This window comes from Mus musculus, chromosome Y (genome assembly GCF_000001635.26).
Source record: "Mus musculus strain C57BL/6J chromosome Y, GRCm38.p6 C57BL/6J".
NCBI lineage: Eukaryota > Metazoa > Chordata > Mammalia > Rodentia > Muridae > Mus > Mus musculus.
In genome coordinates this window covers 28245328-28270556 of record NC_000087.7, presented here as the reverse complement: position 1 = coordinate 28270556, position 25229 = coordinate 28245328, and the positions used below count along the sequence as shown (strand labels likewise).

The window sequence follows — 25229 nt, the reverse complement described above, 5'->3', positions numbered from 1 at the left end:
TCAAAGGTTAAAGGATGTTGCTCATCGTTTTTTGGGAGGAGGAGAGGACTCATATGTTGAAGGTTGGCCAGTTTTTGTCTCTTTTTAAACTGAGAAATGGCAGACTAATAATTTAGGTTCTAAAGGAGGTTTTTAAAGAAGTGAGTTAAAGAAGTTTTTAAAACAAGTTGTGAGGGAGAGGGACATGATAAATGGGATACACGGAGGAAATGGTACGGGTAAGTGTATATATATATGCATCACCATATTGAATATGTACACAGAACTCTCTGATAAAGGCAATTGATTAAAAATATACATGTTAAGTAAAAAAAGAAATGATCTTTCATTGAGCTAAAATAATTATTTGATTTTTTGTTATTTTTAATTATTTAAATGATAATTTTTAATCAGGTAACTAAGTTCTTTTTTTTTCCTTTTTATTTTTATTGTTTTTTTTTTTAAACTAAGAAGACTACTGAGTTCTTATGAGAAGAATGGCTCTTAAGAAATTGAAGGTGATACCAAAGGAAGGTTACTTATTACTTTTGGACTTTGATGATGAGGACGATGACATAAAAGTTTCAGAGGAGGCTCTTTCGGAAGGTATCGCATTTCCAGTATTAATTGTGTCCTGCAGTTCATTAGACTTTACCTAGTCACCTGAAATGGAAGAAGTCTTTGTTAAGAGTTTACATATACTTCATTTCTAATTTTACCTATATCTCTCTATTCCTATATACAAGGTTTTGCAGCACATAAACCTACTCTTGGAACTATATCAGCATATGTTGAGAGAGAAGAACTTTCTTGATTTCACCTCAAGAAAAGACATGAACATTGTTCATATAATATGTTTGCCAAACATGAATTTATTTCATAAAACTTGCAAATAAATTATTTCCTTTCTTTTTCTATTATAACTTTTCCTTATTTACATTTCAAATATTATCCCCGTTTCTAGTTTCCACTCCAAAAAATCTCCTGTCCTCTCCCCTCTCCCCCATCTCCCCAACACATCATCTACCAATTCCTAACCCAGGTATTCCCCCATACTGGGGCATAGGATCTTTACAGGAACAAGTGTCTCTCCTCCCATTGATGCCTGACTAGTCCATCCTCTGCTACATAAGAAGCTGGAATCATATATCCCATTATTTGTTTTCATTGATTGGTGGTTTAATCCCATGGAATTGTGGGGTACTTGTTAGTTCATGTTGTTTTTTCTTCTAGGGGCCTGCAAACTCCTTAAGCTCCTTAGGTATTTTCTCCAGCTCCATAATTGGGGACCCTGTGCTAAGTCCAAAGGATGTCTGTGAACATCCACTTTTTTATTTGTCAGGCATTAGCAGATCCTCTCAGGAGACAACTATATCATTCTCCTGCACCCAATCCCTTGTTGGCATCTTCAGTAGATTTGGTGGTTGTATATGGGATGGATCCCCAAGTGAGGCAGTCTCTGTATTCTTTTATTCTCAGCTCCAATCTTTGTCTCTGTAACTCCCTCCATGATTATTTGGTTCCCCATTCTAAGAAGGAACGGCATATCCACACTTTGGTCTTCCTTCTTCAGTTTCATGGGTTTTGCACATTTTACCTTGGTTATTCTGAGCTTCAGGGATAATATCCACTCATCAATGTGTGAATATCATGTGTGTTTTTTGTGATTGCGTTAACTCTCTTAGGAAGATATCATCCAGATCCATCCATTTGTATAAAAATTTCATGAATTCATTGTTTTTAATAGCTGTGTAGTAATTCATTAAGTAAATGTGCCATAATTTCTATATACATTCCTCTAAAGAGAGTCATCTGGGTTCATTTCAGCTTCTTGTTATTATACAAAAGGCTGCTATGGACAAAGTGAAGCATGTTTCCTTATTACAAGTTTGAACTTCTGGGTATAACCTTATCAGTTTTATGAGGTCCCATTTGTCCATTTTTAATCTTATAGCACAAGACATTGGTAGTATTTTTTTTTCAAGAATATCCCCCCTTTGCCCATGTATTCCAGGCTATTCCCCACTTTCTCCTCTATAAGTTTCAGTGTCTCTGGTTTTATGTGCAGTCCCTTGATCGACTTAGACTTGAGCATTGCACAGGGGATGAGAATAGATCAATTTACATTCTCCTACATGCTAACTGCCAATTGAGCCAACACCATTTGTTGAAAATGCTGTCTCCTTTCCACTAGATGGTTTTAGCTCCTTTGTCAAAGATCAAGTGACTAAAGGTTTATTTCTCTGACTTCAGTTCTATTTCATTTATCTACCTGTCTACCACTATACCTGTACCATGTAGTGTTTATCACAATTGCTTTGTAGTGCACTTTGAGGTCAGGCATGGTGATTCCACAAGAGGTTCTTTTATTGTTGGGAATAGTTTTTCCTATACCAGGTTTTTGTTTTTTGTTGTTGTTGTTGTTGTTGGTTTTTTGTTGTTGTTGTTGTTGTTGCTTGTTTGTTTTTTTCAAATTCCAGGAGAATTTGTAAATTGCCCTTTCTAACTCAGTAAAGAATTGAGTTGGAATTTTGATGGGGATTATATTGAATCTATAAACTACTTTTGGCAGAACAGCCATTTTTACTATATTAATCCTTCCAATCCATGAGCATGGGAGTTCTTTCCATGTTCTGAGATCTTGTTTCATTTCTTTCTTCAGAGACATGAAGTTTTTATCATATATATCTTTCACTTTCTAAGTTAGAGTCACACCAAGCTATTTTATATTATTTGTGAGTATTGTGAAGGGTGAGTTTTCCCAAATTTCTTTCTCATCCTCTTTTTCCTTTGAGTAGAGAAAGGCCACTGATATGTTTGAGTTAATTTTATATTCACCTACTGCACTGAAGTCATATATATGGTTACGATTTCTCTGGTGCATTTTTGGGTCACTGATACATGCTATCATATATTCTGGAAATAGTGATATTTTGACTTCTTCCTTTCCAATTTGTATTCATTTGTTTTCCTTTTGTTGTCTAATTGCTCTGGTTAGGACTTCAACTACTATATTCAATAGGTATGAAGAAAGTGGGCAGCCTTGTATAGTCCCTGATTTTAATGAGAATGTTTCATTTAGTTTAATGTTTCCTACTCGTTTGCTGTCTATTGTATTTTTTTTTATGTTTAGATATGGGCCTTGAATTCCTGACCTTTCCTGGACTTTTATTATGAATGGGTGTTGTGTTTTGTCAAATGCTTTCTCAGCATCTAATGAGGTGATCATGTTGTTTTCGTCTTTGAGTTTGTTTCTATAGTGGATTAAGTTGACAAATTTCCATATATTAAACCATCCCTGCATTACAGGGATGAAGTCTACTTGACCATGATGGATGATCGTTTTGATGTATTCTTTTATTTGGTTTGCAGTGATTTTATTGAGTATTTTTGCTTCGAAATTCATAAGGGAAAATGGTCTGAAGTTTCCTTTCTTCATTGTGTTTTTGTATGGTTTGAATATAATTGTAATCTGGCTTCATAGAACAAATTCAATAGTGTTCCTTCTCTTTTGATTTTGCATATTAGTTTGAAGAATTTTGGTCTTAGGTCTCCATGTGTAAGACCCCGAAGATGGACCTCCTCTCAAGTCCAGTAAAGTCCCGGGATGAGCTGGCCAGCACCCCAATGACTTGAGAGAAATCCACACCTGATGCAAACTGCAAGAGTTTTTATTATCAGCTAGCTAAGGACAAACTCCTTCCACTGTGCAGGGCAGGGGCGTATGACTCTGAGATGTGACAGAAGAAGGTTTTTATTAGCTAGCTGAGGAATTGGGATGAGTTGGGAGGAGAGTTTGGAGGAGTTGGGAAGAGATGGGAGGAGTGTTCTTCTCTGCCCAGATGTCCTTGTCAAAACTCCAATTTTGAATCTCTAGCTGTAAGGCTCAGAAACCAAAAGGATTTTTGGTGGCTGTAGAGAACATAGAGTCTCTTTCTGGCTGTATTTTTATAAATCAGGGAAAACAATCTTGGAGAATGTCCAGGTGCTTTACCTTCCAGGGAGAAACGCTCTAAGTTGTGGTCTCACATTTCCCACTCCTTCTAGTACATAGTTCTGATCTTATAAGTTAGAAAATTAAACCTCTGGCCCAGCTGCCAAACAAAGCCAACATGAGGTCACAGCTTTAGGATATGTAAGATTGAGAACCTCAGAAGCCCATTGAATGAGACAAAAGAGCCTCTTGCCATTGGGAGGAGGGAGGGAGGGAGGTTCCTGTGCAGTGCCCACTGTGTGTGAGCAGTGCCAGGCCAGTGGGCCATGGCAGGCTGGATGCCAGAACTGGGTACATGCTGGAGGTGTGGCAGCAGGGCTTGTGAGAATCATCAGGGAAAGTCCTTTTGATCTGAGTTCAAGTTTGCCAGAATGGTGGCACCAGACCAGGACAGGTACTCCTGTTTGAAATTTATGTGGCACCAAGATGGTTTCTGGTTCGTATGTTTTTTGTTTTTTTGTTTTTGTTTAAATTTTTTATAGTGTTTCAACATTTCCAAGGCATCTTTTCTGACCAGTTGTAGGTCCTTCAAGTGAGCTAGTGGGAGTTCTGAAAAAGAAACATGAGGGTCAAACATTCCACCTGCTTCTGTTAAAGGGGGGGGGGTCCCCAGTTGAGGAGTTCGAATGGTGTAAGTTTAAATTTCCCTGTGGTGTTCCATACTCAGAACAAGGTGAAGGGAAAAAGAGCTGCATAATCTTTTCTGCAGGTCTCTAAAACCAATTTAGTCAAGGTTTCTTTTAATGCTCTATTCATGTGTGTTTTTGAGCTTTACTAAAGTTTCTTTTATGAGTGTGGATGACATTGCATTTGGCGTATAAATGTTCAGAATTGGGAATTCATTTTGGCAAATTTTAACATTGATGAATATGAAGTGTCCCTCCTCTTTTTTTTTTTGATAACTTTGGGTTGAAAGTCGAATTTATTTGATATTAGAATGGCTACTCCAACTTGTTTCTTTGTAACATTTCCTTGGATAATTGTTTTCCAGCCTTTTACTCTAAGGTAATATCTGTATTTGTCCCTGAGATTTGTATCTAGTATGCTTGGTCTTGCTTAAACATCCTGTCTGTTATTCTATGTATTTTTATTGGTGAACTGTGTCCGCTGATATTATAAGATATTAAGGAAAAGTAGTTGTTGCTTCCTGTTATTTTTGTTGTTAGAGTTGGAATGTGATTCATGTAGCTTTCTTCTTTTAGGTTTGCTTCAAGATCAATTTCTTGGTTTTTCTAGAGTGTAATTTCCCTCCTTATGTTGGAGTTTTCCCATTATTACCCACTTGATGGGCTGGATTTGTTCGAGCATATTGTGTAGATATCATTTTTTTTTCACAGAATACCTTGTTTTCTCAATCTATTGTAAAATTTTTTGATGCATCTAGTAGCCTTGTCTGGCATTTCTTTTCCCTTAGGGTCTGTATGACATCTGCCCTGGATATTATGGCTTTCATAATCTCTGGGGATAAGTTAGGTATAGTTTTGATAGGATTTCCTTTATAAGTCACTTGACCATTTTCCCTTAGTGCTTTTAATATTCTTCTTTTTCTTTTCTTTTTTTTTTATTATGCATTTGGAGTTTTGATTTCTATATGATGGAAGAAATTTCTCTTGTGGTCCAAACTATTTGGAGTTTTGTAGGCTACTTGTATATTCATAGGCAACTCTTTCTTTAGGTTAGGGAAGTTTTCTTCTATAATTTTGTTGAATGTATTCACTGTCCCTAAATTTGAAAAACTTACTTGTCATTGATACCTATTATCCTTAAGTTTTGTCATCTCCTTGTGTCCTGGATTTTCTCGGTGTAAATATTTCCTTTCTAAAATCTCTTCCAAAAATTTACATGGAGAGTTTTTCCAGATAAATTCAAATCGATAGTACTTTATTAACTATTACTTATATAGAATCCTTTCAAATGTTTCTGTTTTCTATTGTTAATACAGTAAAGAGCCCAGCATTTGATAAAAATGAGAATATATCGCCTCAAGCAGAAGCAGATGAAGATATGGGGTAACATTTTCAATATTTTTTGCCAGCTCAATAGATTACTTCATAAGTAGTGTTTGTATTACCTTCACTGGAGAAGTAGATTCAGGAAGATAGCAATACAAATCAGACACTGCTATATGTTGAGTTCAAGCCCAGCTTGAGGTCCTTCAGACCTTGTGATAACAAACACATAGCAACTAGTATAATATGACCACCTGCCTGAGATCTTCCAAGATATACACACAAAGAAAAGGAGAAAAATCATGAAAATAAGAGGGGGACCATCTGGCAAGAAGAAGGGTCTCAGCAAGAGTGGGAGAGTAATGAATAAACTACTGTGGGTGTAAATGTATGAATTGGTAAAAGTAAAGGATACAAGATCACTTTGATACTCCACCATGTAATATATACATATATATATACATACATACATACATACATATATATATATACACATACATATACATATGTATATATATATGTATATATATATATGACATTTGTTCTTAACCAAACATTATATATTTATTATAAATAATTTTAAGAAAGTTCTTTTTAAAGTTTTGTGTGGGTAAGAAAAATGCCTACCAGTCCACTATATTTCTTGCATTAATGTTTTTATTTTCCTTTCTTCACAGAGATGAAGTAGACAGTATGTTGGATAAATCTGAAGGTATGTGTTTTTGGAGGTATTTGCCTGTTTTTTAAAGAGGTCAGAAGAGGGCATCAGATTTCTAGACTGTATAGCAAAAGGGGATAATTTTGGGTTCACAGTAATTGTAGTTTCCTTTAAAACACATATGAGATAACTTCTCAGCAAACATTCAGAATGCAAGATTAGCTGAAGATGTAGCTCAGTGGTAAATCACCATTTAAAAGTGATGAGTTTCATCTTCAGTGGCAAAAATAAACAAACAAAAACAAACAAAGAAACAAAACAAAACAATAACAATAAAAACCCCAAACAAACCAACAAATGCACCAAATTAACAAAAATCCTACCAAACAAGCAAAACACAGTTATAAGTCTTGCAAATGAAATGTTAGGTTGTCCAGTTTGCCAAATTAACTGCAAATTGTAAAATGAGCAAGAAACCCAGTTTGCTCTTGTAAGGAAACAAGCAAAACCAGCAATAAGCATTTTAGGAGCCTAAACTTAGGCATGATTAGAGAATAAAAAAAAATATACAGTGGCTACCACAAGAGAACAAACCTCTCAGAGGGGCTAGAGAGATGGCTGTTTTGGTAATGTGCTTTATTTGAAAGTATATAAATTAAGGAGGGGGTCTTAAATCGGCTTTAAAAATGCAGGCTGCAACCCAGTGAAAAGTAGTTGGAGACAGCTTGCTGGCTAGCCAGGCTAGTGGCATTGGTGAGCTGCAGATTCAGAGAGAACCTGTCTCATGTTTTAAATTTGGGCAGTCAGAGGTGGTTCATGCCATAATCCCAGCAGTTGGTAACCAGGGTGAGGTCCAGGACTACAACCCTGCCTTGAAAAAAAAAAAAAAGGAAGTTGGAATGTGATTGAGAATGCAGCAAATGTCTATTTGTCGCCCTCTTATGCATACTTATACTGGAATGTATATACATCAGTTTTTTACAATACTCTTTATCTGATTTACACAATCCATTAAAATGATGGTTTTTGTCTTTTTGTTTTTTCTCTATGAGCAAATTGTCAATATTAAGAAAGTGTTATAATTTTGTAATCTCCACTGTATAGTACAAATAAACATCTTTCAAGAAAAATGATCAGCACACCTTAAAAGACACAAAGGACAGGGATGGAAAGATGGCTTAGAAATTAAGAGCACTTGTTGTTCTTGGACAGAACCAAGTTTTAGTTCCTAGGACCCACACAATGGCTCAAAACCATTTTTAATTCTATATCCATGGGTTTTGGAATTCTCTTCTAGTTTCTATGTGCACCACACATGCATGTTTATAAACACAAACATGCAAAAACAAATTACTTAAATAAATAAAACAATTGAAAATTACAAACAACAGCACCTTCATCTGAAACAAAGTAGGAGAGTCTTGTTTGGGGTCCGTTTTATTTTAGCTTTCAAGTTAGTATTGTAAACTTGGAAAATGGAAAGCCTCTGGGTAGTAGTGGCAGCTAAAATACTACCTCCTTTTTGCTCTTCAATGACAGACGACTGATTGAGCCTTTCTCACCCTTAGTACACATGTGCAAACACTGCCAATCAGCAAGGGCCTTGGCTGAGATTGTTTTCCCGCTATCCAAACCCTGTTACCCAGTATGCTTTGTGGTAGTCATCAAGCCGAGTTCTTGTGGAAGCATGGTAGGGAGAAGTCTCAGTAGAGGTAGTCAATTGTCTGTTGAAAGATGATTAATACTGTTTGAGCTGGGGGCCTGTGTGGGGAAGAAGGTGGAGGGGTGGAGGTGTTACTTTAGGAGTAAGGAGAGGAGGTGACCCTCACTGGACTCAGGAAGGTACTGCTTCCAGGCTCACAATCAACTTTTCCCACTTAGTTCTCTGCTGAGAAAAACAGAGAACTTCGCTAAGGGCAGGGGTTTGAACAGAATTATCTTCTAACAGAAAGCAGGAAGGCCAGGGAATTGGAGACCCTGGAAGTCTTCTTGGGGCTTGGGGAGGTGAGGAGTGAGTAAATTGGAAGTCAGTTAGTGGAGCCAACAGACTAAAACCTTCTTTTAGCTGCTGCTGCCTGCCAGGAATTCATTAAAAACGAACTGAAAACCAGTCTTCATTTACCTCTACCTGTTGTTAAAATGGCAGATTCCCGAAATTTCTATGTATAGGCTCCAATTGCCTCAAAATACAGAGGCTCCTCTCAGCCTCAGAAGTGCTGGGACTTCAGACATAATTCAGGCCAGGTTGTTGTTATTTATTTGTTGTTTTGGTTTAGGACAGTAAGCTCTAACTCTATATCTCAGGATTGTCTGAAACCTCACCTGCAGCTTTGACTGGCCTTGAAACTGAAGTCCCCAGCCTTACAAATGTACCTGGGCCTGAGGAAATATGTGTTCTTTATTTTTTATATTTAAATTTTTGTTTGTTTGTTTGTTTGTTTGTTTGTTTTTTATTCCTTTTTTCCTTGTTGAAGATTGAAACCAGAGCTTCTTGCTGTAGCAGTAAAATATTTGTCCAGCCAGAAAAACTTTATATTTTAGATCTGCTTTAGATTTGTATTATGATGAAAAAAATTGAGGAGCTTGGTTATGATAAAAGCAACCATGATTTCATTTGGAGATTGAGATGCAAACACATTTACTCTAATTTATCAAAACCCTAGCAACAATGGGACCAAAATTTAGATCATCCTGTGATTGCATATAAACCCACTTGAAGTCACAGTTAAAGCCATCATATTAGGTGTGTGTGTGTGTGTGTGTGTGTGTGTGTGTGTGTGTGTGTTTATTTACATTTCAAATATTAGTCATTTCCTGGTTTCACCCCAGAAATTCCCTTTACCATTCCACCCTCCCTCTGCTTCTATGAGCATGTTCCCCCACCCACCAACACCCATGTCCCTGCTCTGGTATTTGCCTACACTGGGACACCAAACTTCACATGACCAAGGACCTCTCCTCTCACTGATGTTTGACAAGGACATCCTCTGCTATGTATTTAGCTGGAGCCATGGTCCCCCTCTTTGTTTGCTGGCTTCGTCCCTGAGTGCTCTGGGGGGAGGGGGGCGGTCTGCTTGGTTCATATTATTGTTCTTCCTGTAAGATTACAAACCCCTTCAGCTCCTTCAGTCCTTCCTCTAACTCCTCCACTGTGGACCCCATAATCAGTCTGATTGTTGGCTGTGAGCATGAGCCTCTGTTTTTGCCAACCTCTGGCAGAGCCCCTAAGGGCACAGCCTTATTAGGCTCCTTTCAGCAATCATTTGTTGGTATCCACAATAGTGACAGGGTCTGGTGTTTATATACGGGATGGATCCACAGGTGGGGCAGATTCTGAATGGTCGTTCCTTCAGTCTCTGGCCTGCACTTTGTCTCCATATTTCCTCCCAGTAGTATTTTGTTCCCCATTCTGAGAAGGACGGAAACATGCACACTTTTTTCTTCCTTCTTAAGGTTTATGTGGTCTGTGAATTACATTTTGGGTATTCTGAACTTTTAGGATAATATCCACTTATCAGTGAGTGCATACCATATTTTTTCCTTTGGGATTGTGTTACCTCATACAGGATGATATACTTTAGACCTATCCGTTTGCGTGTGAACTTCCTGAAGTCATTTTTTCTTTATGGTCACTATACATTTTTATCACTATTTCTCTATAATACAGCTTGAGGTCAGGGATGATTCCCCCTGAAGTTCTTTTATTGTTGTGAATAGTTTTACAATATCCTGGATTTTCGTTATTCTAAATGATTTTGCATATTGCTCTTTCTATCTTTATAAAGAATTAAGTTTGAATATTGATGGAGAGGGCATGGAATCAGAGCTTACTTATGGCAAGATAGACATTTTTACTAAATTATTTGGGACACCAATCTATGGCCATGGGAGATCTTTCCATCTTCTGAGAATTTCAATTCTATCTTCAGAGACATGAAGTTCTTGTCCTACAGAACTTTGACTTGCTTTTTTCGTGTCACACCAAGTTATTAAAATATGAGACTATTGTGAAGAGTGTTGCTTCCATAACTTCCTTTTCAGCCTGTTTATCCTTTGAGTAGAGGAAGGCTACTGATCTATTTGAGTTAATTGTATATCCAATCACTTTGCTAAAGTTGTTTCTCAGGCTTAAGGGTTCTTTAGAGGATTTTTTTGGGGTCACTAAATATACTATCTTATTACCTATTAATAGTGATATTTTCATTTGTTCTTTTCCAATTTTTAACTTTTTGACCTCTTTTTGTTGTCTATTTAATCTGGCTAGAACTTCTAGTACTATAGTGAATAGGTAGGGAGAGAGTGGGAAGCCTTGTCATATATTAGTGGGATTGCATCGAGTTTCTCTCCATTTATTTTGATGTTGGATCCTGGTTTGCTACTATGTTTAGTTATGGGCCTTGCTTTCTGAATCTATCCAAGACTTCATCATGAAGGTGTGTTGATTTTTTTTAAATGATTCCTCAGCGTCTAATGAGATAATACTGTGTTTTTTTCCTTGAGATTCTTTACATATTGGATTACATTGATGGATTCCCATATATTGAACCATTCCTGTATCCCTGGGATGAAGCCGCTTGATCATGAAGGATGATCATTTTGATGTGTTCTTGGATTGTGTTTAACAGGATGTTATTGAGTACTTTTGCATCAATATTTATAAGTTAAATTGGTCTGAAGTATCCTGTCTTCATTGGGTTTTTGTATGGTTTGGGTATAAGAGTAAATGTGGCTTCATAGAACAAATTAAGTAGTGTTCATTTTCTTTTGTTTTTGCATAATAGATTGAAGATTGTTGGTATTGGTGTTTCATTGAAAGCCTGATAGAAATCTGTACTAAACCCATCAGATACGGGGCTTTTTTTTTTTTTTTTTTTTTTTTTTTTGAGGGGGGAGCTCTTAATGACTGCTTCTATTTCTTTGTGGATTATGGGAGAGTTTACAGGGTTTATCTCAACCTGATTGAAATTTAGTACCTGACATCTGTCTAGATAATTGTCCAATTCATCCAGATTTTCCACTTTTGCTAAGTTACAGGCTTATATAGTAGGATCTGATGATTTTTTTGGATTTACTAAGTATCTGTTGTTATGTCTCCCTTTTCATTACTGGTTTTGTTAATGTTGATATTTTCCCTGTGCCCTGTAATTAGTCTGGCTTATGTTTTATCTATCTTGTTGACTTTCTCAAAGGTCCAGCTCCTAGTTTGTTTGATTTTATGTTATAGTTCCTTTGTTTCCACTTGTTTGATTTCAGCCCTGAGTGTGATTAGTTCCTGCCTTCAACTCCTCTTGGGTGAATTTCCTTCCTGTTATTCAAGGGGTTTTAGGTGTGCTGTCAACCTACTACTGTATCTTCTCTCCAGTTTCTATTTAGAGGCATTCAGAGCTATGAGATTCCCTTTAACACTGCTTTAGTTGTGTTCCACAACTTTCGGTATGTAGTAACTTCATTTTTTTTTAAACTCTAAAAAGTCTTACATTTATTTTTTTTTTATTTCTTCCCTACCTGATTTATCACTGACTGGATTTTTGTTCACCTTCTACGTGTACATGGGTTTTCAATTATTTATATTATTATTTCAGATCAGCCTTAGTCCTTGGTGATTAGATAGGATGTATGAGATTATTTGGATATTTTTATATCTGTTGAGGCATGTTTTGTGACTGATTATATTGTTAATTTTGGAGAAGGCGTCATGAGGTGCTGAGCAGAATGGACAATTTTTGTTCTAGAATAAAATGTTCTATAGATATCAACTAATGTATTTGTTTCATAACTTCTGTTAGTTTAACTGTGTCTTTTTTTAATTTTTCTTTCCAGGATCTTTCCATTGATGAGGAGGGTTGTTGAAGTCTTCTGCTATTATTGTGTGTGGTGCAATGTGCATTTTGAGCTGTACTAAAGTTTCTTATATGAATATGGATGCCATTGCATTTGGACTATAAATGTTTAGAATTGAAAATTCATCTTGGTAAATTTTAACTTTGATGAATATGAAGTGCCACTCCTTGTCTTTTTTGATAACATTGGGTTGAAAGTCAAATTTATTTGATATTAGAATGGCTACTCCAAATTTGTTTCTTTGGAACATTTGCTTAGAAAATTGTTTTCCAGCCTTTTACTGTGAGGAAATGTCTGTCTTTGTCCCTGAGGTTTGTTTCTGGTATGCTGGGTCTTGCTTACACATCCAGTCTGTTTGTCTATTTCTTTCTAATTGGTGAATAGAATATGGTGATATTAAGAGATACTAAGACAAAGTCTTTGTTTCTTCCTGTTATTTTTGTTGGAATTTTGTTCATGTAGCTATCTTCTTTTAGGTTTACTTCAAGATTAATATCTTGCTTTTGCTAGCATGTGATTTCCCTCCTTATATTGGAGTTTTCCCTTTATTATCCCTTGAAGGGTTTGGTTTGTTCAAAGATATTGTGTAAATATTGTTTTTTCACGGAATACCTTGTTTTCTCAATCTATGGTAAAATAGTTTTACTGCATATTATAGCTTTGGCTCTTATTTCTGCTCTCTTAGTGTCTGTATGATATCTACCGTGGATCTTATGGCTTTCATAGTCTCTGGGGAGAAGTTAGGTGTAATTCTGATAGGAATTCCTGTATATGTTACTTGACCATTTTACCTTACTGCTTGTAATATTCTTTCTTTCTTTTGTTCATTTGGTGCTTTGATTAATATATGATGGCAGGGATTTTTGTTTTTGTTGTTGTTTTTCTGGTCCAAACTATTTGGAGTTCTGCATGCTTCTTGTATGTTCATGGACATCTCTTTCATTAGGTTAGGAAAGGTTTCTTTTATAGTTTTGTTGAAGATATTCACTGGCCCTATAATTTGGAAATCTTACTTCTCATCTATACCTGTTATCCTTATTTTTTTCTTCTCCTTGTGTCCTAGATTTCCTGGATGTACTTAATTTTACTTAATTTTTAAAATCTGTTTCAAAAACTCAAAATGGGCAGTTTTTCCAAAGAAATTCAAATTGATAGTACTTTATTAACTATTACTAATATTGCATACTTTCAAATGTTTACATTTTCTATTGTCAATACAGTAAATAATCCAGCAATTGGTAAAGATGAAAATATATCGCCTCAAGTAAAAGGAGATGAAGACATGGGGTAATATTTTCAATTCTTTTTCTTTTTTTCTCTTTTTTTTTCTTTCTTTTTTTTTTTGCCAGTTCAATAGAGTACTTCAAAAGTAGTGTTTGTGTTACCTTCACTGGAAAACTAGATTCAGGAAGATCAGCATTTCAATGTCAGATGCTGATATATGTTAAGTTCAAGCCCAGCTTGGGATCCTTTAGACTTTGTGATCACAAACACATAGGAACTCATACAATAGGACCACCTGCATGTGATCTTTGACACACTCAAAGAAAAGGAGAAACATCATAAAAATAAGTAGGGGACTATCTGGGGGAAAAAAGGGTCTTGGCAATTGTGGGAGAGTTATGAATAAACTCCTTGTGGGGTGTAAACGTATGAATTGTTAAAAGTAAATAATTCAAGTTCAAGTTGGTAGTCCACCATATATTTTATATGCATATGACTTTTGTTCCAAACCAAACATTATATATTTATTATAAAAAATTAAAGAATGTTCTGTGTAAAGTTTTGTGTGTGGTAAAAAAAAATGGCCTACCAGTCTACTATATTTCTTGCTTTAATTTTTTATTGTTCTGTCTTCACAGACATGAAGTAGGCAGTATGTTGGATAAATCTGGAGGTATGTGTTTTAGAAATATTTCCCTGCTTCTTGAAGAGGCCAAACGAGGGAAACAGATCTCTATAGAACCTATAGCATAGGGGGATAATTGTAGGCTTCACAGAAATTATAGTTTTCGTTAAAAAATACACACAGATAACTTCTCATCCAACATTCAAAACTAAAGATTAACTAAAGATGTAGCTCAGTGGTAAAGCACCATTAAAAGTTATAAATTTCATCTTCAGTGGTGAAAACAAAAACAAAAACAAAAAACCAGCAAAAAAAAAAACAAACCCAGCAAATTAAAAAAAAAAAAAAAAAAAAAGCACCAAAGAAACAAAACACAGCAATAAGACTAGTAAATGAAATGTCAGTTCGTCCAGTGTGCCAAATTAGCTGCAAATTGTAAAGTGAGCAAGAAAACCAATTTGCTGTTGTAAGGAAACAAGCAAAACCACCACTAAGCATTTTAGGAGCCTAAACTTAGGCATGATTAGAGAAATAGAAAAAGAAACCAAACAAACAAAAAACAAACAAACAAAAAATTGCAGTGTCTATAGCAATAGAACAAACCTTGAAGAGTGGCTAGAGAGATGGCTGTTTTAGTAAAATGTTTTTCTTGAAAATAAAAGTGGGGGCCTAGAATCCACTTCTAAAATGCAGGCTGCCAACCAGTGCTGAGTAGGTGGAGACAGCTTGCTGGCTAGCCGAGGTAGTGGCATTGGTTAGCTGCATATTCAGAGAGAACCTATCTCAAGTTTTAAGTTGGGTCAGTCAGTGGTGGCACATGCCTTAATCCCAGACGTTGGGAGGCAGAGGCAGGGAGATTTTTGATTTTGATGCCACCCTGGTATACAGGGTGAGTTCCTGGTTAACCAGAGCTATACAGATAAACCCTGACTTGAAAAAAAAAACTGAAAATGAAAAAGAAATTTGGAATATAATTGAGAATAAAACAGATGTCTATATCTGGCCTCCTTATGCACCCATATACTGAAATGTATACACTCCATTTTTATCCTGAAACTATTTATGATTTACACAATCCATTAAAATTATGGTTTTTTTGTTGCTGTTTTGTTTGTTTGTTTGTTTGTTTTTCTGTTTCTGGAAATAGACAACATTAACAAAGTCATTTTTTATACTCTCCATTATATAGTAAAATTAAACATCTATCGTGAGAAATGGTCCAGCACACCTTAAAACACACACAGGATAGGAATGGAAAGATGGCTTAGAAATTAAGAACACTTGTTGCTTTTGTACAGAACCAAGGTTTAGTTCCTAGAACCCACATAATTCTCAAAATCATTTTTAATTCTAGATCCAGGGATTTTGGCATCCTATTCTAGTTTCTAGGGGAACTAGTCATACATGTTATATAAATACAAACATGCAAAAACACTTTAGTTTTAAAAAAAAAAAAAACCAAAAAAAAAGAAACAAAAAAACAAAACAAACAAACAAACAAACAAAAAAAAAAACAATTTAGAGTTACACAGAACAGTCCCTTCATCTGAAACAAAGTAGGAGAGTCGTCTTTGGAGTTCATTTTATTTTAACTTTCAAGTTAGTATTGCAAACTTAGAAAATGGAAAGCCTCTGGGTAGTAGTGGAAGTTAAAATACTACCCGCTTTTTGAAGCTTTAATCACAGATGACTGAAAGAGCCTCTCTTACACTTAGTACTCATGTGCAAACACAGCCAATCAGCAATGGGCTTGGCTGAGATTATTTTCCTGCTGTTCAAACCCTGTTACCCAGTATGGTGGCTACAAAGAGTTCTTGAGGAAGCAAAATTCTTGAGGAATCATGGTAGGATGAAGTCTCAGTGGAGGTAGTCAATTGTCTGTTGGTTAATCCTGGTTCAGCTAGGGGTCTGGGTGGGGATGAAGGTGGAGTTTTGGAGGTGTTTCTTCAGGAGTAATGAGATTAGGTGACCCTCACTGGACTCAGGAAGTTGCTACTTCCAGGTTCACAATCGACCTTTCCCACTTAGGCCTCTGCTGAGAAAAACTGAGAACTTCACTGTAAGTGCAAGAGTTTGAACAGACTAGCTCCTAGCAGAAATCAGGAAGGCCAAGGAAATGGAGACCCTGAAAGTATTCTTGGGGACTGGGGATGTGAGGTGTGAGTAAACTGGACTTCACTTAGTGGATGAAACAGACAAAACCCTCTTCTGTGCAACTGCTTCCCACCAGGAATTTATTAAAAAGAAACTGAAGACCAGTCTACATTTTAACGTGTTGTGAAAATGCCACATTGCCGAAATTTCTATATATAGGTTCCAAACTGCCTCAAATACTAGAGGCTTCTCTCAGCCTCAGAAGTGCTGGGAATTCAGACATAATTCAGACCAGGCTGTCTTTATTTATTTGTTGTTTTGGTTTAGGAAAGTAACCTCTAGCTCTATATCTCAGGATTGTCAGAAACCTCAATTGCAGCCTGGACTGGCCTTGTACCTGAAGTCCTCAGCCTCAGAAATGTAATGGGGCCCGAGGAATCATGCCTTCTTTATTTTTTATATCTAAATTTTGGGGGTTTTTATTTTTCATTCCTGAAGATTGAAACCAGAGCTTCTTGCTGTAGCAGTAAAATATTTGTCCAGCCAGGAAGAATTTTATATTTAAGATTTGTCTTAGATTTGTATTGTGATGAAAAAGGTTGAGGAGCTTGGTTGTGATAAGAGCAACTATGATTTTATTTGGAGATTGAGATGCAGACACATTTACTCTAATTTATCAAAAAACTAGCAGGAATGGGAAAAATTTAGATCATCCTGTGATTAGATGTAAACCCACCTGAAGACACAGTTAAAGCCATGTGTGTGTGTGTGTGTGTGTGTGTGTGTGTGTGTGTGTGTGTGTGTGTGTGAGTGTGTGTGTATTTATTTACATTTCAAATATCAGCCATTTCCTGGTTTAATCCCAGGAAATCCCTATTCCATTTGACACTTGCTTTGTTTCTATGAGCCTGTTCCCTCACCCACATACTCCACCTCCCTACCCTGGCATTTGCCTACACTGGGGCATGGAGCTTTCACAGGACCAAGGACCTCTCCTCCCACTGATGTCTGACAATACCATCCTCTGCTCTATATGCCGCTAGAGTCATGGGTGCCCCTCTTTGTTTGGTGGCTTAGTCCCTGAGTGCTCTGGTCTGTCTGCTCGGTTCATATTGTTGTTCTTCCTGTAAGGTTGCAAACCCCTTCAGCTCCTTCAGTTCTTCCTCTAACTGCTCCCCTGGGGACCCCATGATCAGTCTGATTGTTGGCTGTGAGCATCAGCCTCTGTTCTTGCCAAGCCCTGGCAGAGCCTCTCAGGAGACAGTCATATTATGCTCCTATCAGCAAGCACTTGTTGGTATCCACAATAGTGACTGTGCCTGGTTTCTGTATATGGGATGGATCCAAAGGTTGGACAGAATCTGGATGGTCATTCCTTAAGTCTCTGCCCTGATCTCCACATTTCCTATCAGGAATATTATGTTCCCCATTCTAAGAAGGACTGAAACACCTACACTTTTGTCTTCATTCTTCTTCAGCTTCATGTGGTCTGTGAATTACATTTTGGGTATTCTGAGCTTTTAGGATAATATCCACTTATCAGTGAGTGCATACCATGTTTTTTTTCCTTTGAGATCACACAGGATGATATATTTTAGATCTCTCCATTTCATGAAGGCATTGTCTCTGTACCATTACCATACATTTTTGTATCACTATTTCTGCATAATACAGCTTATGGTCAGGGATGATTCCCCCTGAAGTTCTTTTATTGTTGAGAATAGTTTTGGGATATTCTGGAGTTTTGATATTCCGAATGGTTTTGCATATTGCTCTTTCTGTCTCTACGAAGAATTGAGTTTAAATTTTGATGGAGAGTGCATGGAATCTGTAGATTGCTTTTGGGAAGACAGCCATTTTTACTAACTTAATCTATGACCATGGGAGACCTTTCCATCTTCTGAGATTTTTCAGTTTCTTTCTTCAGAGACTTGAAGTTCTTGTCATAGAAATCTTTCACCTGCTTGGTTTGAGTCACATCAAGGAACTATAATTTGTGACTTTTGAAAGGTGTTGTTTCCATAATTGCCTTTAATCCTGTTTATCTTTTGAGTAGAAGAAAGGTACTGTTTTGTTTGAGTTAATTGTATATCTAGCCACGTTGCTGAAGTTGTTTTTCAGGTTTATGGGTTCTCTGATGGAATTTTTGTGGTCACTTAAGTATACTATTTTATTATCTGCTAATAGTGATATTTTGATTTATTCCTTTCCAATTTTTATTCCTTTGACCAATTTTTGTTTTCTAGTTGCTCTGTCTAGAACTTGTAGTACTATAGTGAATTGGTAGGGAAAGAGTAAGAAGCCTTGTCTAGTCCTGTCTTGTCTTATTTTAGTGGGATTGCATCAAGTTTCTTTCCATTTAATTTGATGTTGGCTTCTGGTTTGCTTCTATATTTAGGTATGTGCTTAAAATTCTTAATCTATCCAAGACTATTATCATGAAGGTTTGTTGATTTTTTTTCAAATAATTTCTCTTCATCTAGTGAGAACTGTGTGTGAATTTGCTTCAATATATGTGTGCATGTTTGGATGTGTGTGTCTGTGTGTGTGTGACAGATACATATATATGTATCTGATGAATCCGATTGTTTCATAACTTCTCATTAGTTTCACAGTGTCTCTTTTTCATTTCTTTTTTCCAGGACCTCTGCGTTGCTCAGAGTGGGGTGTTGAAGTTTCTCACTATTATTATATGGGGTACAATATGTACTTTGAGTTCTAGTAAAATTTCTTTATGAATTTGGTTGCCCTTGTATTTGGAGCATAGATATTCAGAATTGTGAGTTCATCTTTGATGAATTATCCTTTGATAAGCATGAAGTAACATTACTTACCTTAAAAAACAAAAAAAAAGTACTTTGTGAAACTCCTCTTTTCACAGTAGGCCCTCTTGACTACTGAGGCTTTTTTGTAACAGCTTTGAAGGAATTTTAAAAGGAAAAAAAATAGATGTAAACAATTTCACAGTTCCATGTACTCATAGCTAAGTGATATGTATACAAAATTCTGTACATGAAACATATTTTCATTGATCCAGTGCTAATTTTATATTAAGTCAGTTTCTTTTCTAGGAGTCTTCTGTGCTTCCTTCTTTATATGGCACAATGCAAAACTGAATTCTTTAATGTAACCCTTATAACTTATTTTTAAATATTATGTTATGGTTATTGTTTTTTTTTTTTTTCTTTCACGTGTGTATGTGCACAACTAGTGTGTCTTGTACCTGAGGAAGCCAGATGAAGGCCTTGAATCCCCTGAAACTGAAGTTATAGGTAGTGAGCCACCTTGTGGGTTTTGGTACTCCAATCTCAGAAAGCTGGAAGGGAACCAGTGCTCTTAACTGCTGAATCATCTCTCCAATCCCTTCATTGTTGTTTTTTTTTTTCTTTTTATGAAATGAATTATGTAACTGTAAGTGGAAGACAACTTACTAAACAATGAGAGAATGATACTCAGATTCTAAAGTATCTGTTTTAAATTATATGTAACTGAATGCTAAGTGAGCTTTCTCAGAAGACAGTAACTTGTCTTTGAGATATGGTGTCATTATGTAGTTCAGGCTGGCCTGCATTTTCCTATTTAACCTATGCAGTCTTTACACTGGAAATCTCCTGCTTAAGCTTCCAATACTAGGATCATACACACAAAAAAAAACATCTTTACATGGCTTACTAAACAATGCTCCTAATACCTATTTTTGGACTTATTTATGTGTATTAGTGTTTTGCTTACAGTTATATATGTGCACCACATGTGTACCTGTTGTTCAGATATCAGTTGATTATTTCAGATACCTGGAACTGGAGTCAGATAGTTGTGAGCCACCATATGAGTGCTAGACACCAAACCTATGTCCTTTGCAAAGAACAGGAAGTACTCTTAACTGCTGAGCCATATCTCTACCCCCATGAAACAATATTATATTTTTAAAAAATAATATTTTGCTTCTTTCAAGTTACCCATTTTACCAAATTATTTTTTTCAACTGAAGGATTTGCTCTATATAGAGGAGGCAGAATAATCATTTAATAATCTGATTTTGTCTAGTACTATGTATGGTGAGAATATTAAACATGTACACCGAAATATAGCTTCATCCTAGTTACTGAAAGCTAACTGTGCATGCTAGAAAGGTACTAAACATTTTCTGAAGCATTACAATTTTCATGAACTGCAGCAGTTACTGATCAAAAGTTCCTACCATAATTTTCTTCAAGTGTTTTTTTAAAGGATATGTTCTGAAATATAATTACCAATTCACTTTAGAAATAATTTTATTTTGATTAAAAAAAAACTTGGAGATCATTGTTTTAAACATAGATTTTAACATTTTTATCTATTTTTATTTATATAGGTATTTTGCCTATAAGTATGTCTGTGAGTCATATACATATGTACCTGGTGCATGCAGAATTTAGAACAGGGCATCACATCCCCTGGAACTGGAGTTGGAGATATTTGTGCACATTATGTAGGTGCTAGGAATCAAACGCAGGTTTGATTCTGACAGGGTCTCATTTGTAGCTCTGTCTGTCCTGGAACTCAGTATGTTGACCAGGTTAACCTGGAACACACAAATATCTCTCTGCCTTTTCCTCCAGAATACTAGGATTAACATGGGAACCAATATGACCGGTTGCCCTCTTATTTTAATTGAATATTTTAAACAATGGGTCTAACAGTTCCACAGTCAAGTTTGTTCTTTCAGTTGCATCATCTTTTTTAGATTTGGAAAAGAATTAGCCTTTATTAAAAGTGTTTCCTTATGAAGAATTAAGTATACTTTTGATCCTTTGTTTTGTGCATTTGTTCTTTTGAAAACTGTTCTTGAAGCTCAAAATTATTTTCCTTACAGAAATTAAAATTCAGATAAGATTAGATATTTCTTATCCAAAATACATGGACTGTTTTTTTCTATGTTGTGGAACATTTCTGTAGACTTTACAGGTTGAACATCCTTCATCTGAACATACCAAACCCTAAGTATTCTAAAGTATGAAGCATGTTTGTGATATCTATCATTTAATTTTAAGTTTCCATAGCATTATTGAATGAAATTTATCTATATCTATTTTTACTTGAATACATGGAATCATCTAATTTTTCTTCAAAATGACTCTTTATTTTTAATATAGATGACATTTATAAGACGCTTCACATAAAGAGAAAATGGATGGAAACTTATGTCAAAGAATCTTTCAAAGGCAGCAACCAGAAATTAGAAAGATTTTGCAAAACGAACGAACGAGAGAGGTAGAGTTGTTATATTTGTAGGGTCAAATGTGTATCATTTTAAAAATTATATGTGGCTGAAGTTTAAAAAAAATTATATCATGTCTGATTCTTTAGTAAAAATGTGTGGCTTTGATTTTGTCTAAACAGTTAACCCTATAACATGATGCCTTCAAGCAAACTAAATCTAATTCATAGAAATCTATGAAAATTTTATTTTCTGCTTTAAGTCAATGTTAATGAGATTTAAATTTTAATTTACATTCATTGTGGAAATACAGAAGTCTTGCACATAGTCTTAGGAATGTAATTTATGGATTATTATGTTTAACAATATTCAAAAGGAACAACTACAATTACATATGCAGACAATTTGTATATTTTAGTTGACATGTTTTGCACTGTCTTTACTAAGGCAATGTATGAAAAATAAATTAGAACTTATATTTGGTAGAAAATAATGAAAAAAAAACACATTGAAATATAATTAAATTTTGTACATGTATATATATATATATATATGTGTGTGTGTGTGTGTGTGTGTGTGTATGTGTGTGTGTTACGTGTGTGTTGTGTGTGTTTATATTTCTTTAATTTTGAAAAGCTAAAACGTAAATGAAAACCTCTCTGATAATATGTTAGCGGAAAAATCTATAATGATTTCCCATTAGATATTTTATACTGCTATTTTTCTTTTTATAGTATGAAATGTTCAATTGAATTTGTTCTGAGTGTTCATTTTCATATTGGTATGAAATGTGCCTGCTTTTGTTACTGTGCTTTACAGGAAGAACATCAACAACAAATTTTGTGAGCAGTATATAACTACATTTCAGAAGTCTGATATGGATGTACAGAAATTCAATGAAGAAAAAGAAAAATCAGTGGTTGGTACCATAAAAAAAACTTAATATTTAACCTAGTATTACTAAGTAGGAATGGAACAACTAGCCTTGAGTTGAGCATATGAAACTAAATTAAGTTCCATTATCTATCTATCCTTGCTTCTGTTCTAGTCTTACTGAGATATAAACTATTGATTGCATACTATATCAATGAAAACGACTAGGCATTTTATGGTATACCAGATCATAAATTTTCAAGAGGCAGACATTTGCAGAAAGATCAAGAGATGATTACCAGTGACTACAAAAAAAAAAAAAACAAAAAAACAAAAAAACAAAAAAACCACAATATATCAGAGTTCAAAGAAGAGAGAAAGCTTATTTATTGGTTTCACCTGGACTCTGTTGTTTATATTAAAAAACCAACTCAATTTGGTAAATCAGTTCTTACAGTCCTAAATTTAGTAAAGATTTAGTAACAACAGAGGATGGAAACAAACAATCTCAACAGCCCTGGAAGAATTTTCCTGTGGAAGAATATCAGCAAACAATTTTAGATCACGTCTCCATTACTCTACCTGTAGAGTCATCACCTGGTTTCCAAGTAAGATCTGAGACAACGATAATCATATTAACTATTTTATTTTATTTACTGGTTAATAGTTTGGAAAGTATTCAATTTGAAAGGAACAGCAAATTCATTCTTGCCTCAGAAGGCATTGAGGAACCTGCCATTATGAGTCAGTTCTGGAAAGAGATAGGAACTAAAGATAAATAATAAATACTCCAATATAAGACAGTTTTTAAACATTGGACTCTGGATGACATTTCAAGGGAAAGTGATCATCCCTGTAAATAAGGAGTCTAAAGACAGAACAGCAGGGTACTTCAAAATTTGTAATTCTGCATATGGCAGCTGGTGAGAGGGAGCCAGTAAAGGAAGAGAACCACTGGTAGAAAGAAAACTACCATGAGTGAAGGAAAGTTTTAAAGAAGAAAAGATCCCTAAATGTGTCATATGCTGCATGTGGGCCCAATAAGATTGATTTACAGGGCTGGAAGATGGTTTAATTGGTAATCTTTCTCCCGTGTAGGCATGGAGACCCCAGCTTATATTCCCTGCATTGGGATGAATGCCCACACCACCACCAACAACAACAAAATAAACAACAACAAACTAGCAACACTAAAAACAAACCACCACCACCACAACAAAAAAAAGTTGGTGTGGTTGTGAGCATTTTAAAACAACCAATCTCAGATTTAGTTCAGAGAAAAGAAGATCTCCAGATCTTTGTAGCCACCAGGTGTAGCATAAATGATGAGCTCTAGGTTTAGTGAGATTCTGTCTCTGAAACAGTACTGTGAAATCAAAGATGACACCCAATATTAACCCTTTGTCTACAAATGTATGCAGGTGCACTTTTTTTAAAGATAAGCATTGCAAATTAGAGGTAATTTTACTTAATTATGATGATTTGAGTGCAAATGTGAGGTAAAAAATTGATCACAGTGAATAAAGGGCAAAACAGGATTGTAGTAGCCCAAGGTGAAAAGGTGTAAAGGGCTTGTCTTAATTTTTTTAAATGCAAATTATCAAGGTTGTGCGCAACCCTAAAGAATTCAATGAGAACTTTATGTTACTACTTCTATATGTTGCTTGAGATTGGAATCTAGAGAAAAACAATCTAAGCTTCCAAGACTAGGATTTTACCGAGTTCATGTATACATGGTGCATGCCTATAAACATAAGAACTTGGGAGGCTAAGGCCAGTCTGTGCATTATGAAAAACTCTTTCACATTAAAAAAAATTCCTACCCCACAATTGGTAGCATAATGTTATTTCATATTATTGTAAATATATATATATATATTTAGTCAAAATAGTTGTTAAAATTTTAAATCAGTTGGAAAACTATTCCTTTTAACTTTCATATAGAATTATTTTTGCTCACATAAATGTTTTAGTATTAGATATACATTTAGTGTTTTATTGTTAGACTGCCATGCATGTTGCATGGCAGTAACAACAAAAATAAACAGAATTGTTATACTAATGTTTTCCTTTTACATTTGTAGAATAGTTGTCAAAAAGAACAACAAGCATTGAAACTGTCCAAATGTAGTCAGAACCAGACCCTGGAAGCAGTTAAAGAAATGCATGAGAAGTCCATGGAGGTATGTTGCACATGGTCCATAAAATGACCTTAGGAATCTAAATATGTTTTAATAATCATAAAGTTTTAACTACTTATTATTTTGAATTATTTCTTACTGAAATGACTGCTATTATCCATAAAATCCTAATGGCTTTGTATGAATTATTAAAGATATAAAATGATAAAATGGGAATTTGACCTCAGATGTACCTCATACTTTAATAACACTATAATTATCCTGCTTTATTAAACATAACCCTAACACTAACCCTAATCCTAATCCTGACCTTAACCTTTACCCTATACATCATCTGCACAGAATCTTTCATATTTGTATCCTTGGGAATTTATTTAATAAGAGGTACTTTTCTGTTTTAGGTTTTGATGAACTTGGGGACCAAGAACTAAGATATGCTTTTTGGTGTAGATGGTGAACTGAGAAAAAAAATGTCTATGTTTGAAAGAGCCATCATGGAGAATAATCTGAAGTACTCTTCTACTTTCCCATCTTCAGAAAAATGAAGCATGAAAAATTTTCACTTGCTGGTATATATATAAAACAAATAAAAAAAATCTCTAACTTTTTTGTTTCCTATGAAACAGAGTTTTAAAGTTTCTTTAATCCTTG

The 25229-nt window shown here is 35.3% G+C and overlaps 1 protein-coding gene across 2 annotated transcripts; it reads left to right on the top strand.

Moving 5' to 3' along the window:
- Positions 1 to 467: 467 nt before the first annotated feature.
- Gm20894 (predicted gene, 20894) lies at positions 468 to 25009 on the top strand. 2 transcript variants are annotated; one of them, XM_030251601.1, is made up of 9 exons: positions 468 to 585; positions 5916 to 5982; positions 6600 to 6634; positions 13642 to 13708; positions 14284 to 14318; positions 21500 to 21617; positions 22384 to 22483; positions 24522 to 24620; positions 24980 to 25009. In XM_030251601.1, the coding sequence occupies exons 1-9, from the start codon at positions 468 to 470 to the stop codon at positions 25007 to 25009; spliced, it is 669 nt and encodes a 222-aa protein (XP_030107461.1). The 2 variants fall into 2 exon arrangements, with proteins under 2 accessions (XP_030107461.1, XP_030107462.1); XM_030251602.1 differs by lacking the exons at positions 13642 to 13708; positions 14284 to 14318.
- Positions 25010 to 25229: the final 220 nt, after the last annotated feature.

What these genes read in the sequence shown, in the direction of transcription:
- Gm20894 (XM_030251601.1), top strand. Translation starts at nt 468, where the DNA reads ATGAGAAGAATGGCTCTTAAGAAATTGAAGGTGATACCAAAGGAAGGT. An exon ending in AAAACGAACGAACGAGAGAG is followed by an intron (nt 21,618 to 22,383) that starts GTAGAGTTGTTA and finishes TGTGCTTTACAG; the next exon opens with GAAGAACATCAACAACAAAT. An exon ending in TGCATGAGAAGTCCATGGAG is followed by an intron (nt 24,621 to 24,979) that starts GTATGTTGCACA and finishes TTTCTGTTTTAG; the next exon opens with GTTTTGATGAACTTGGGGAC.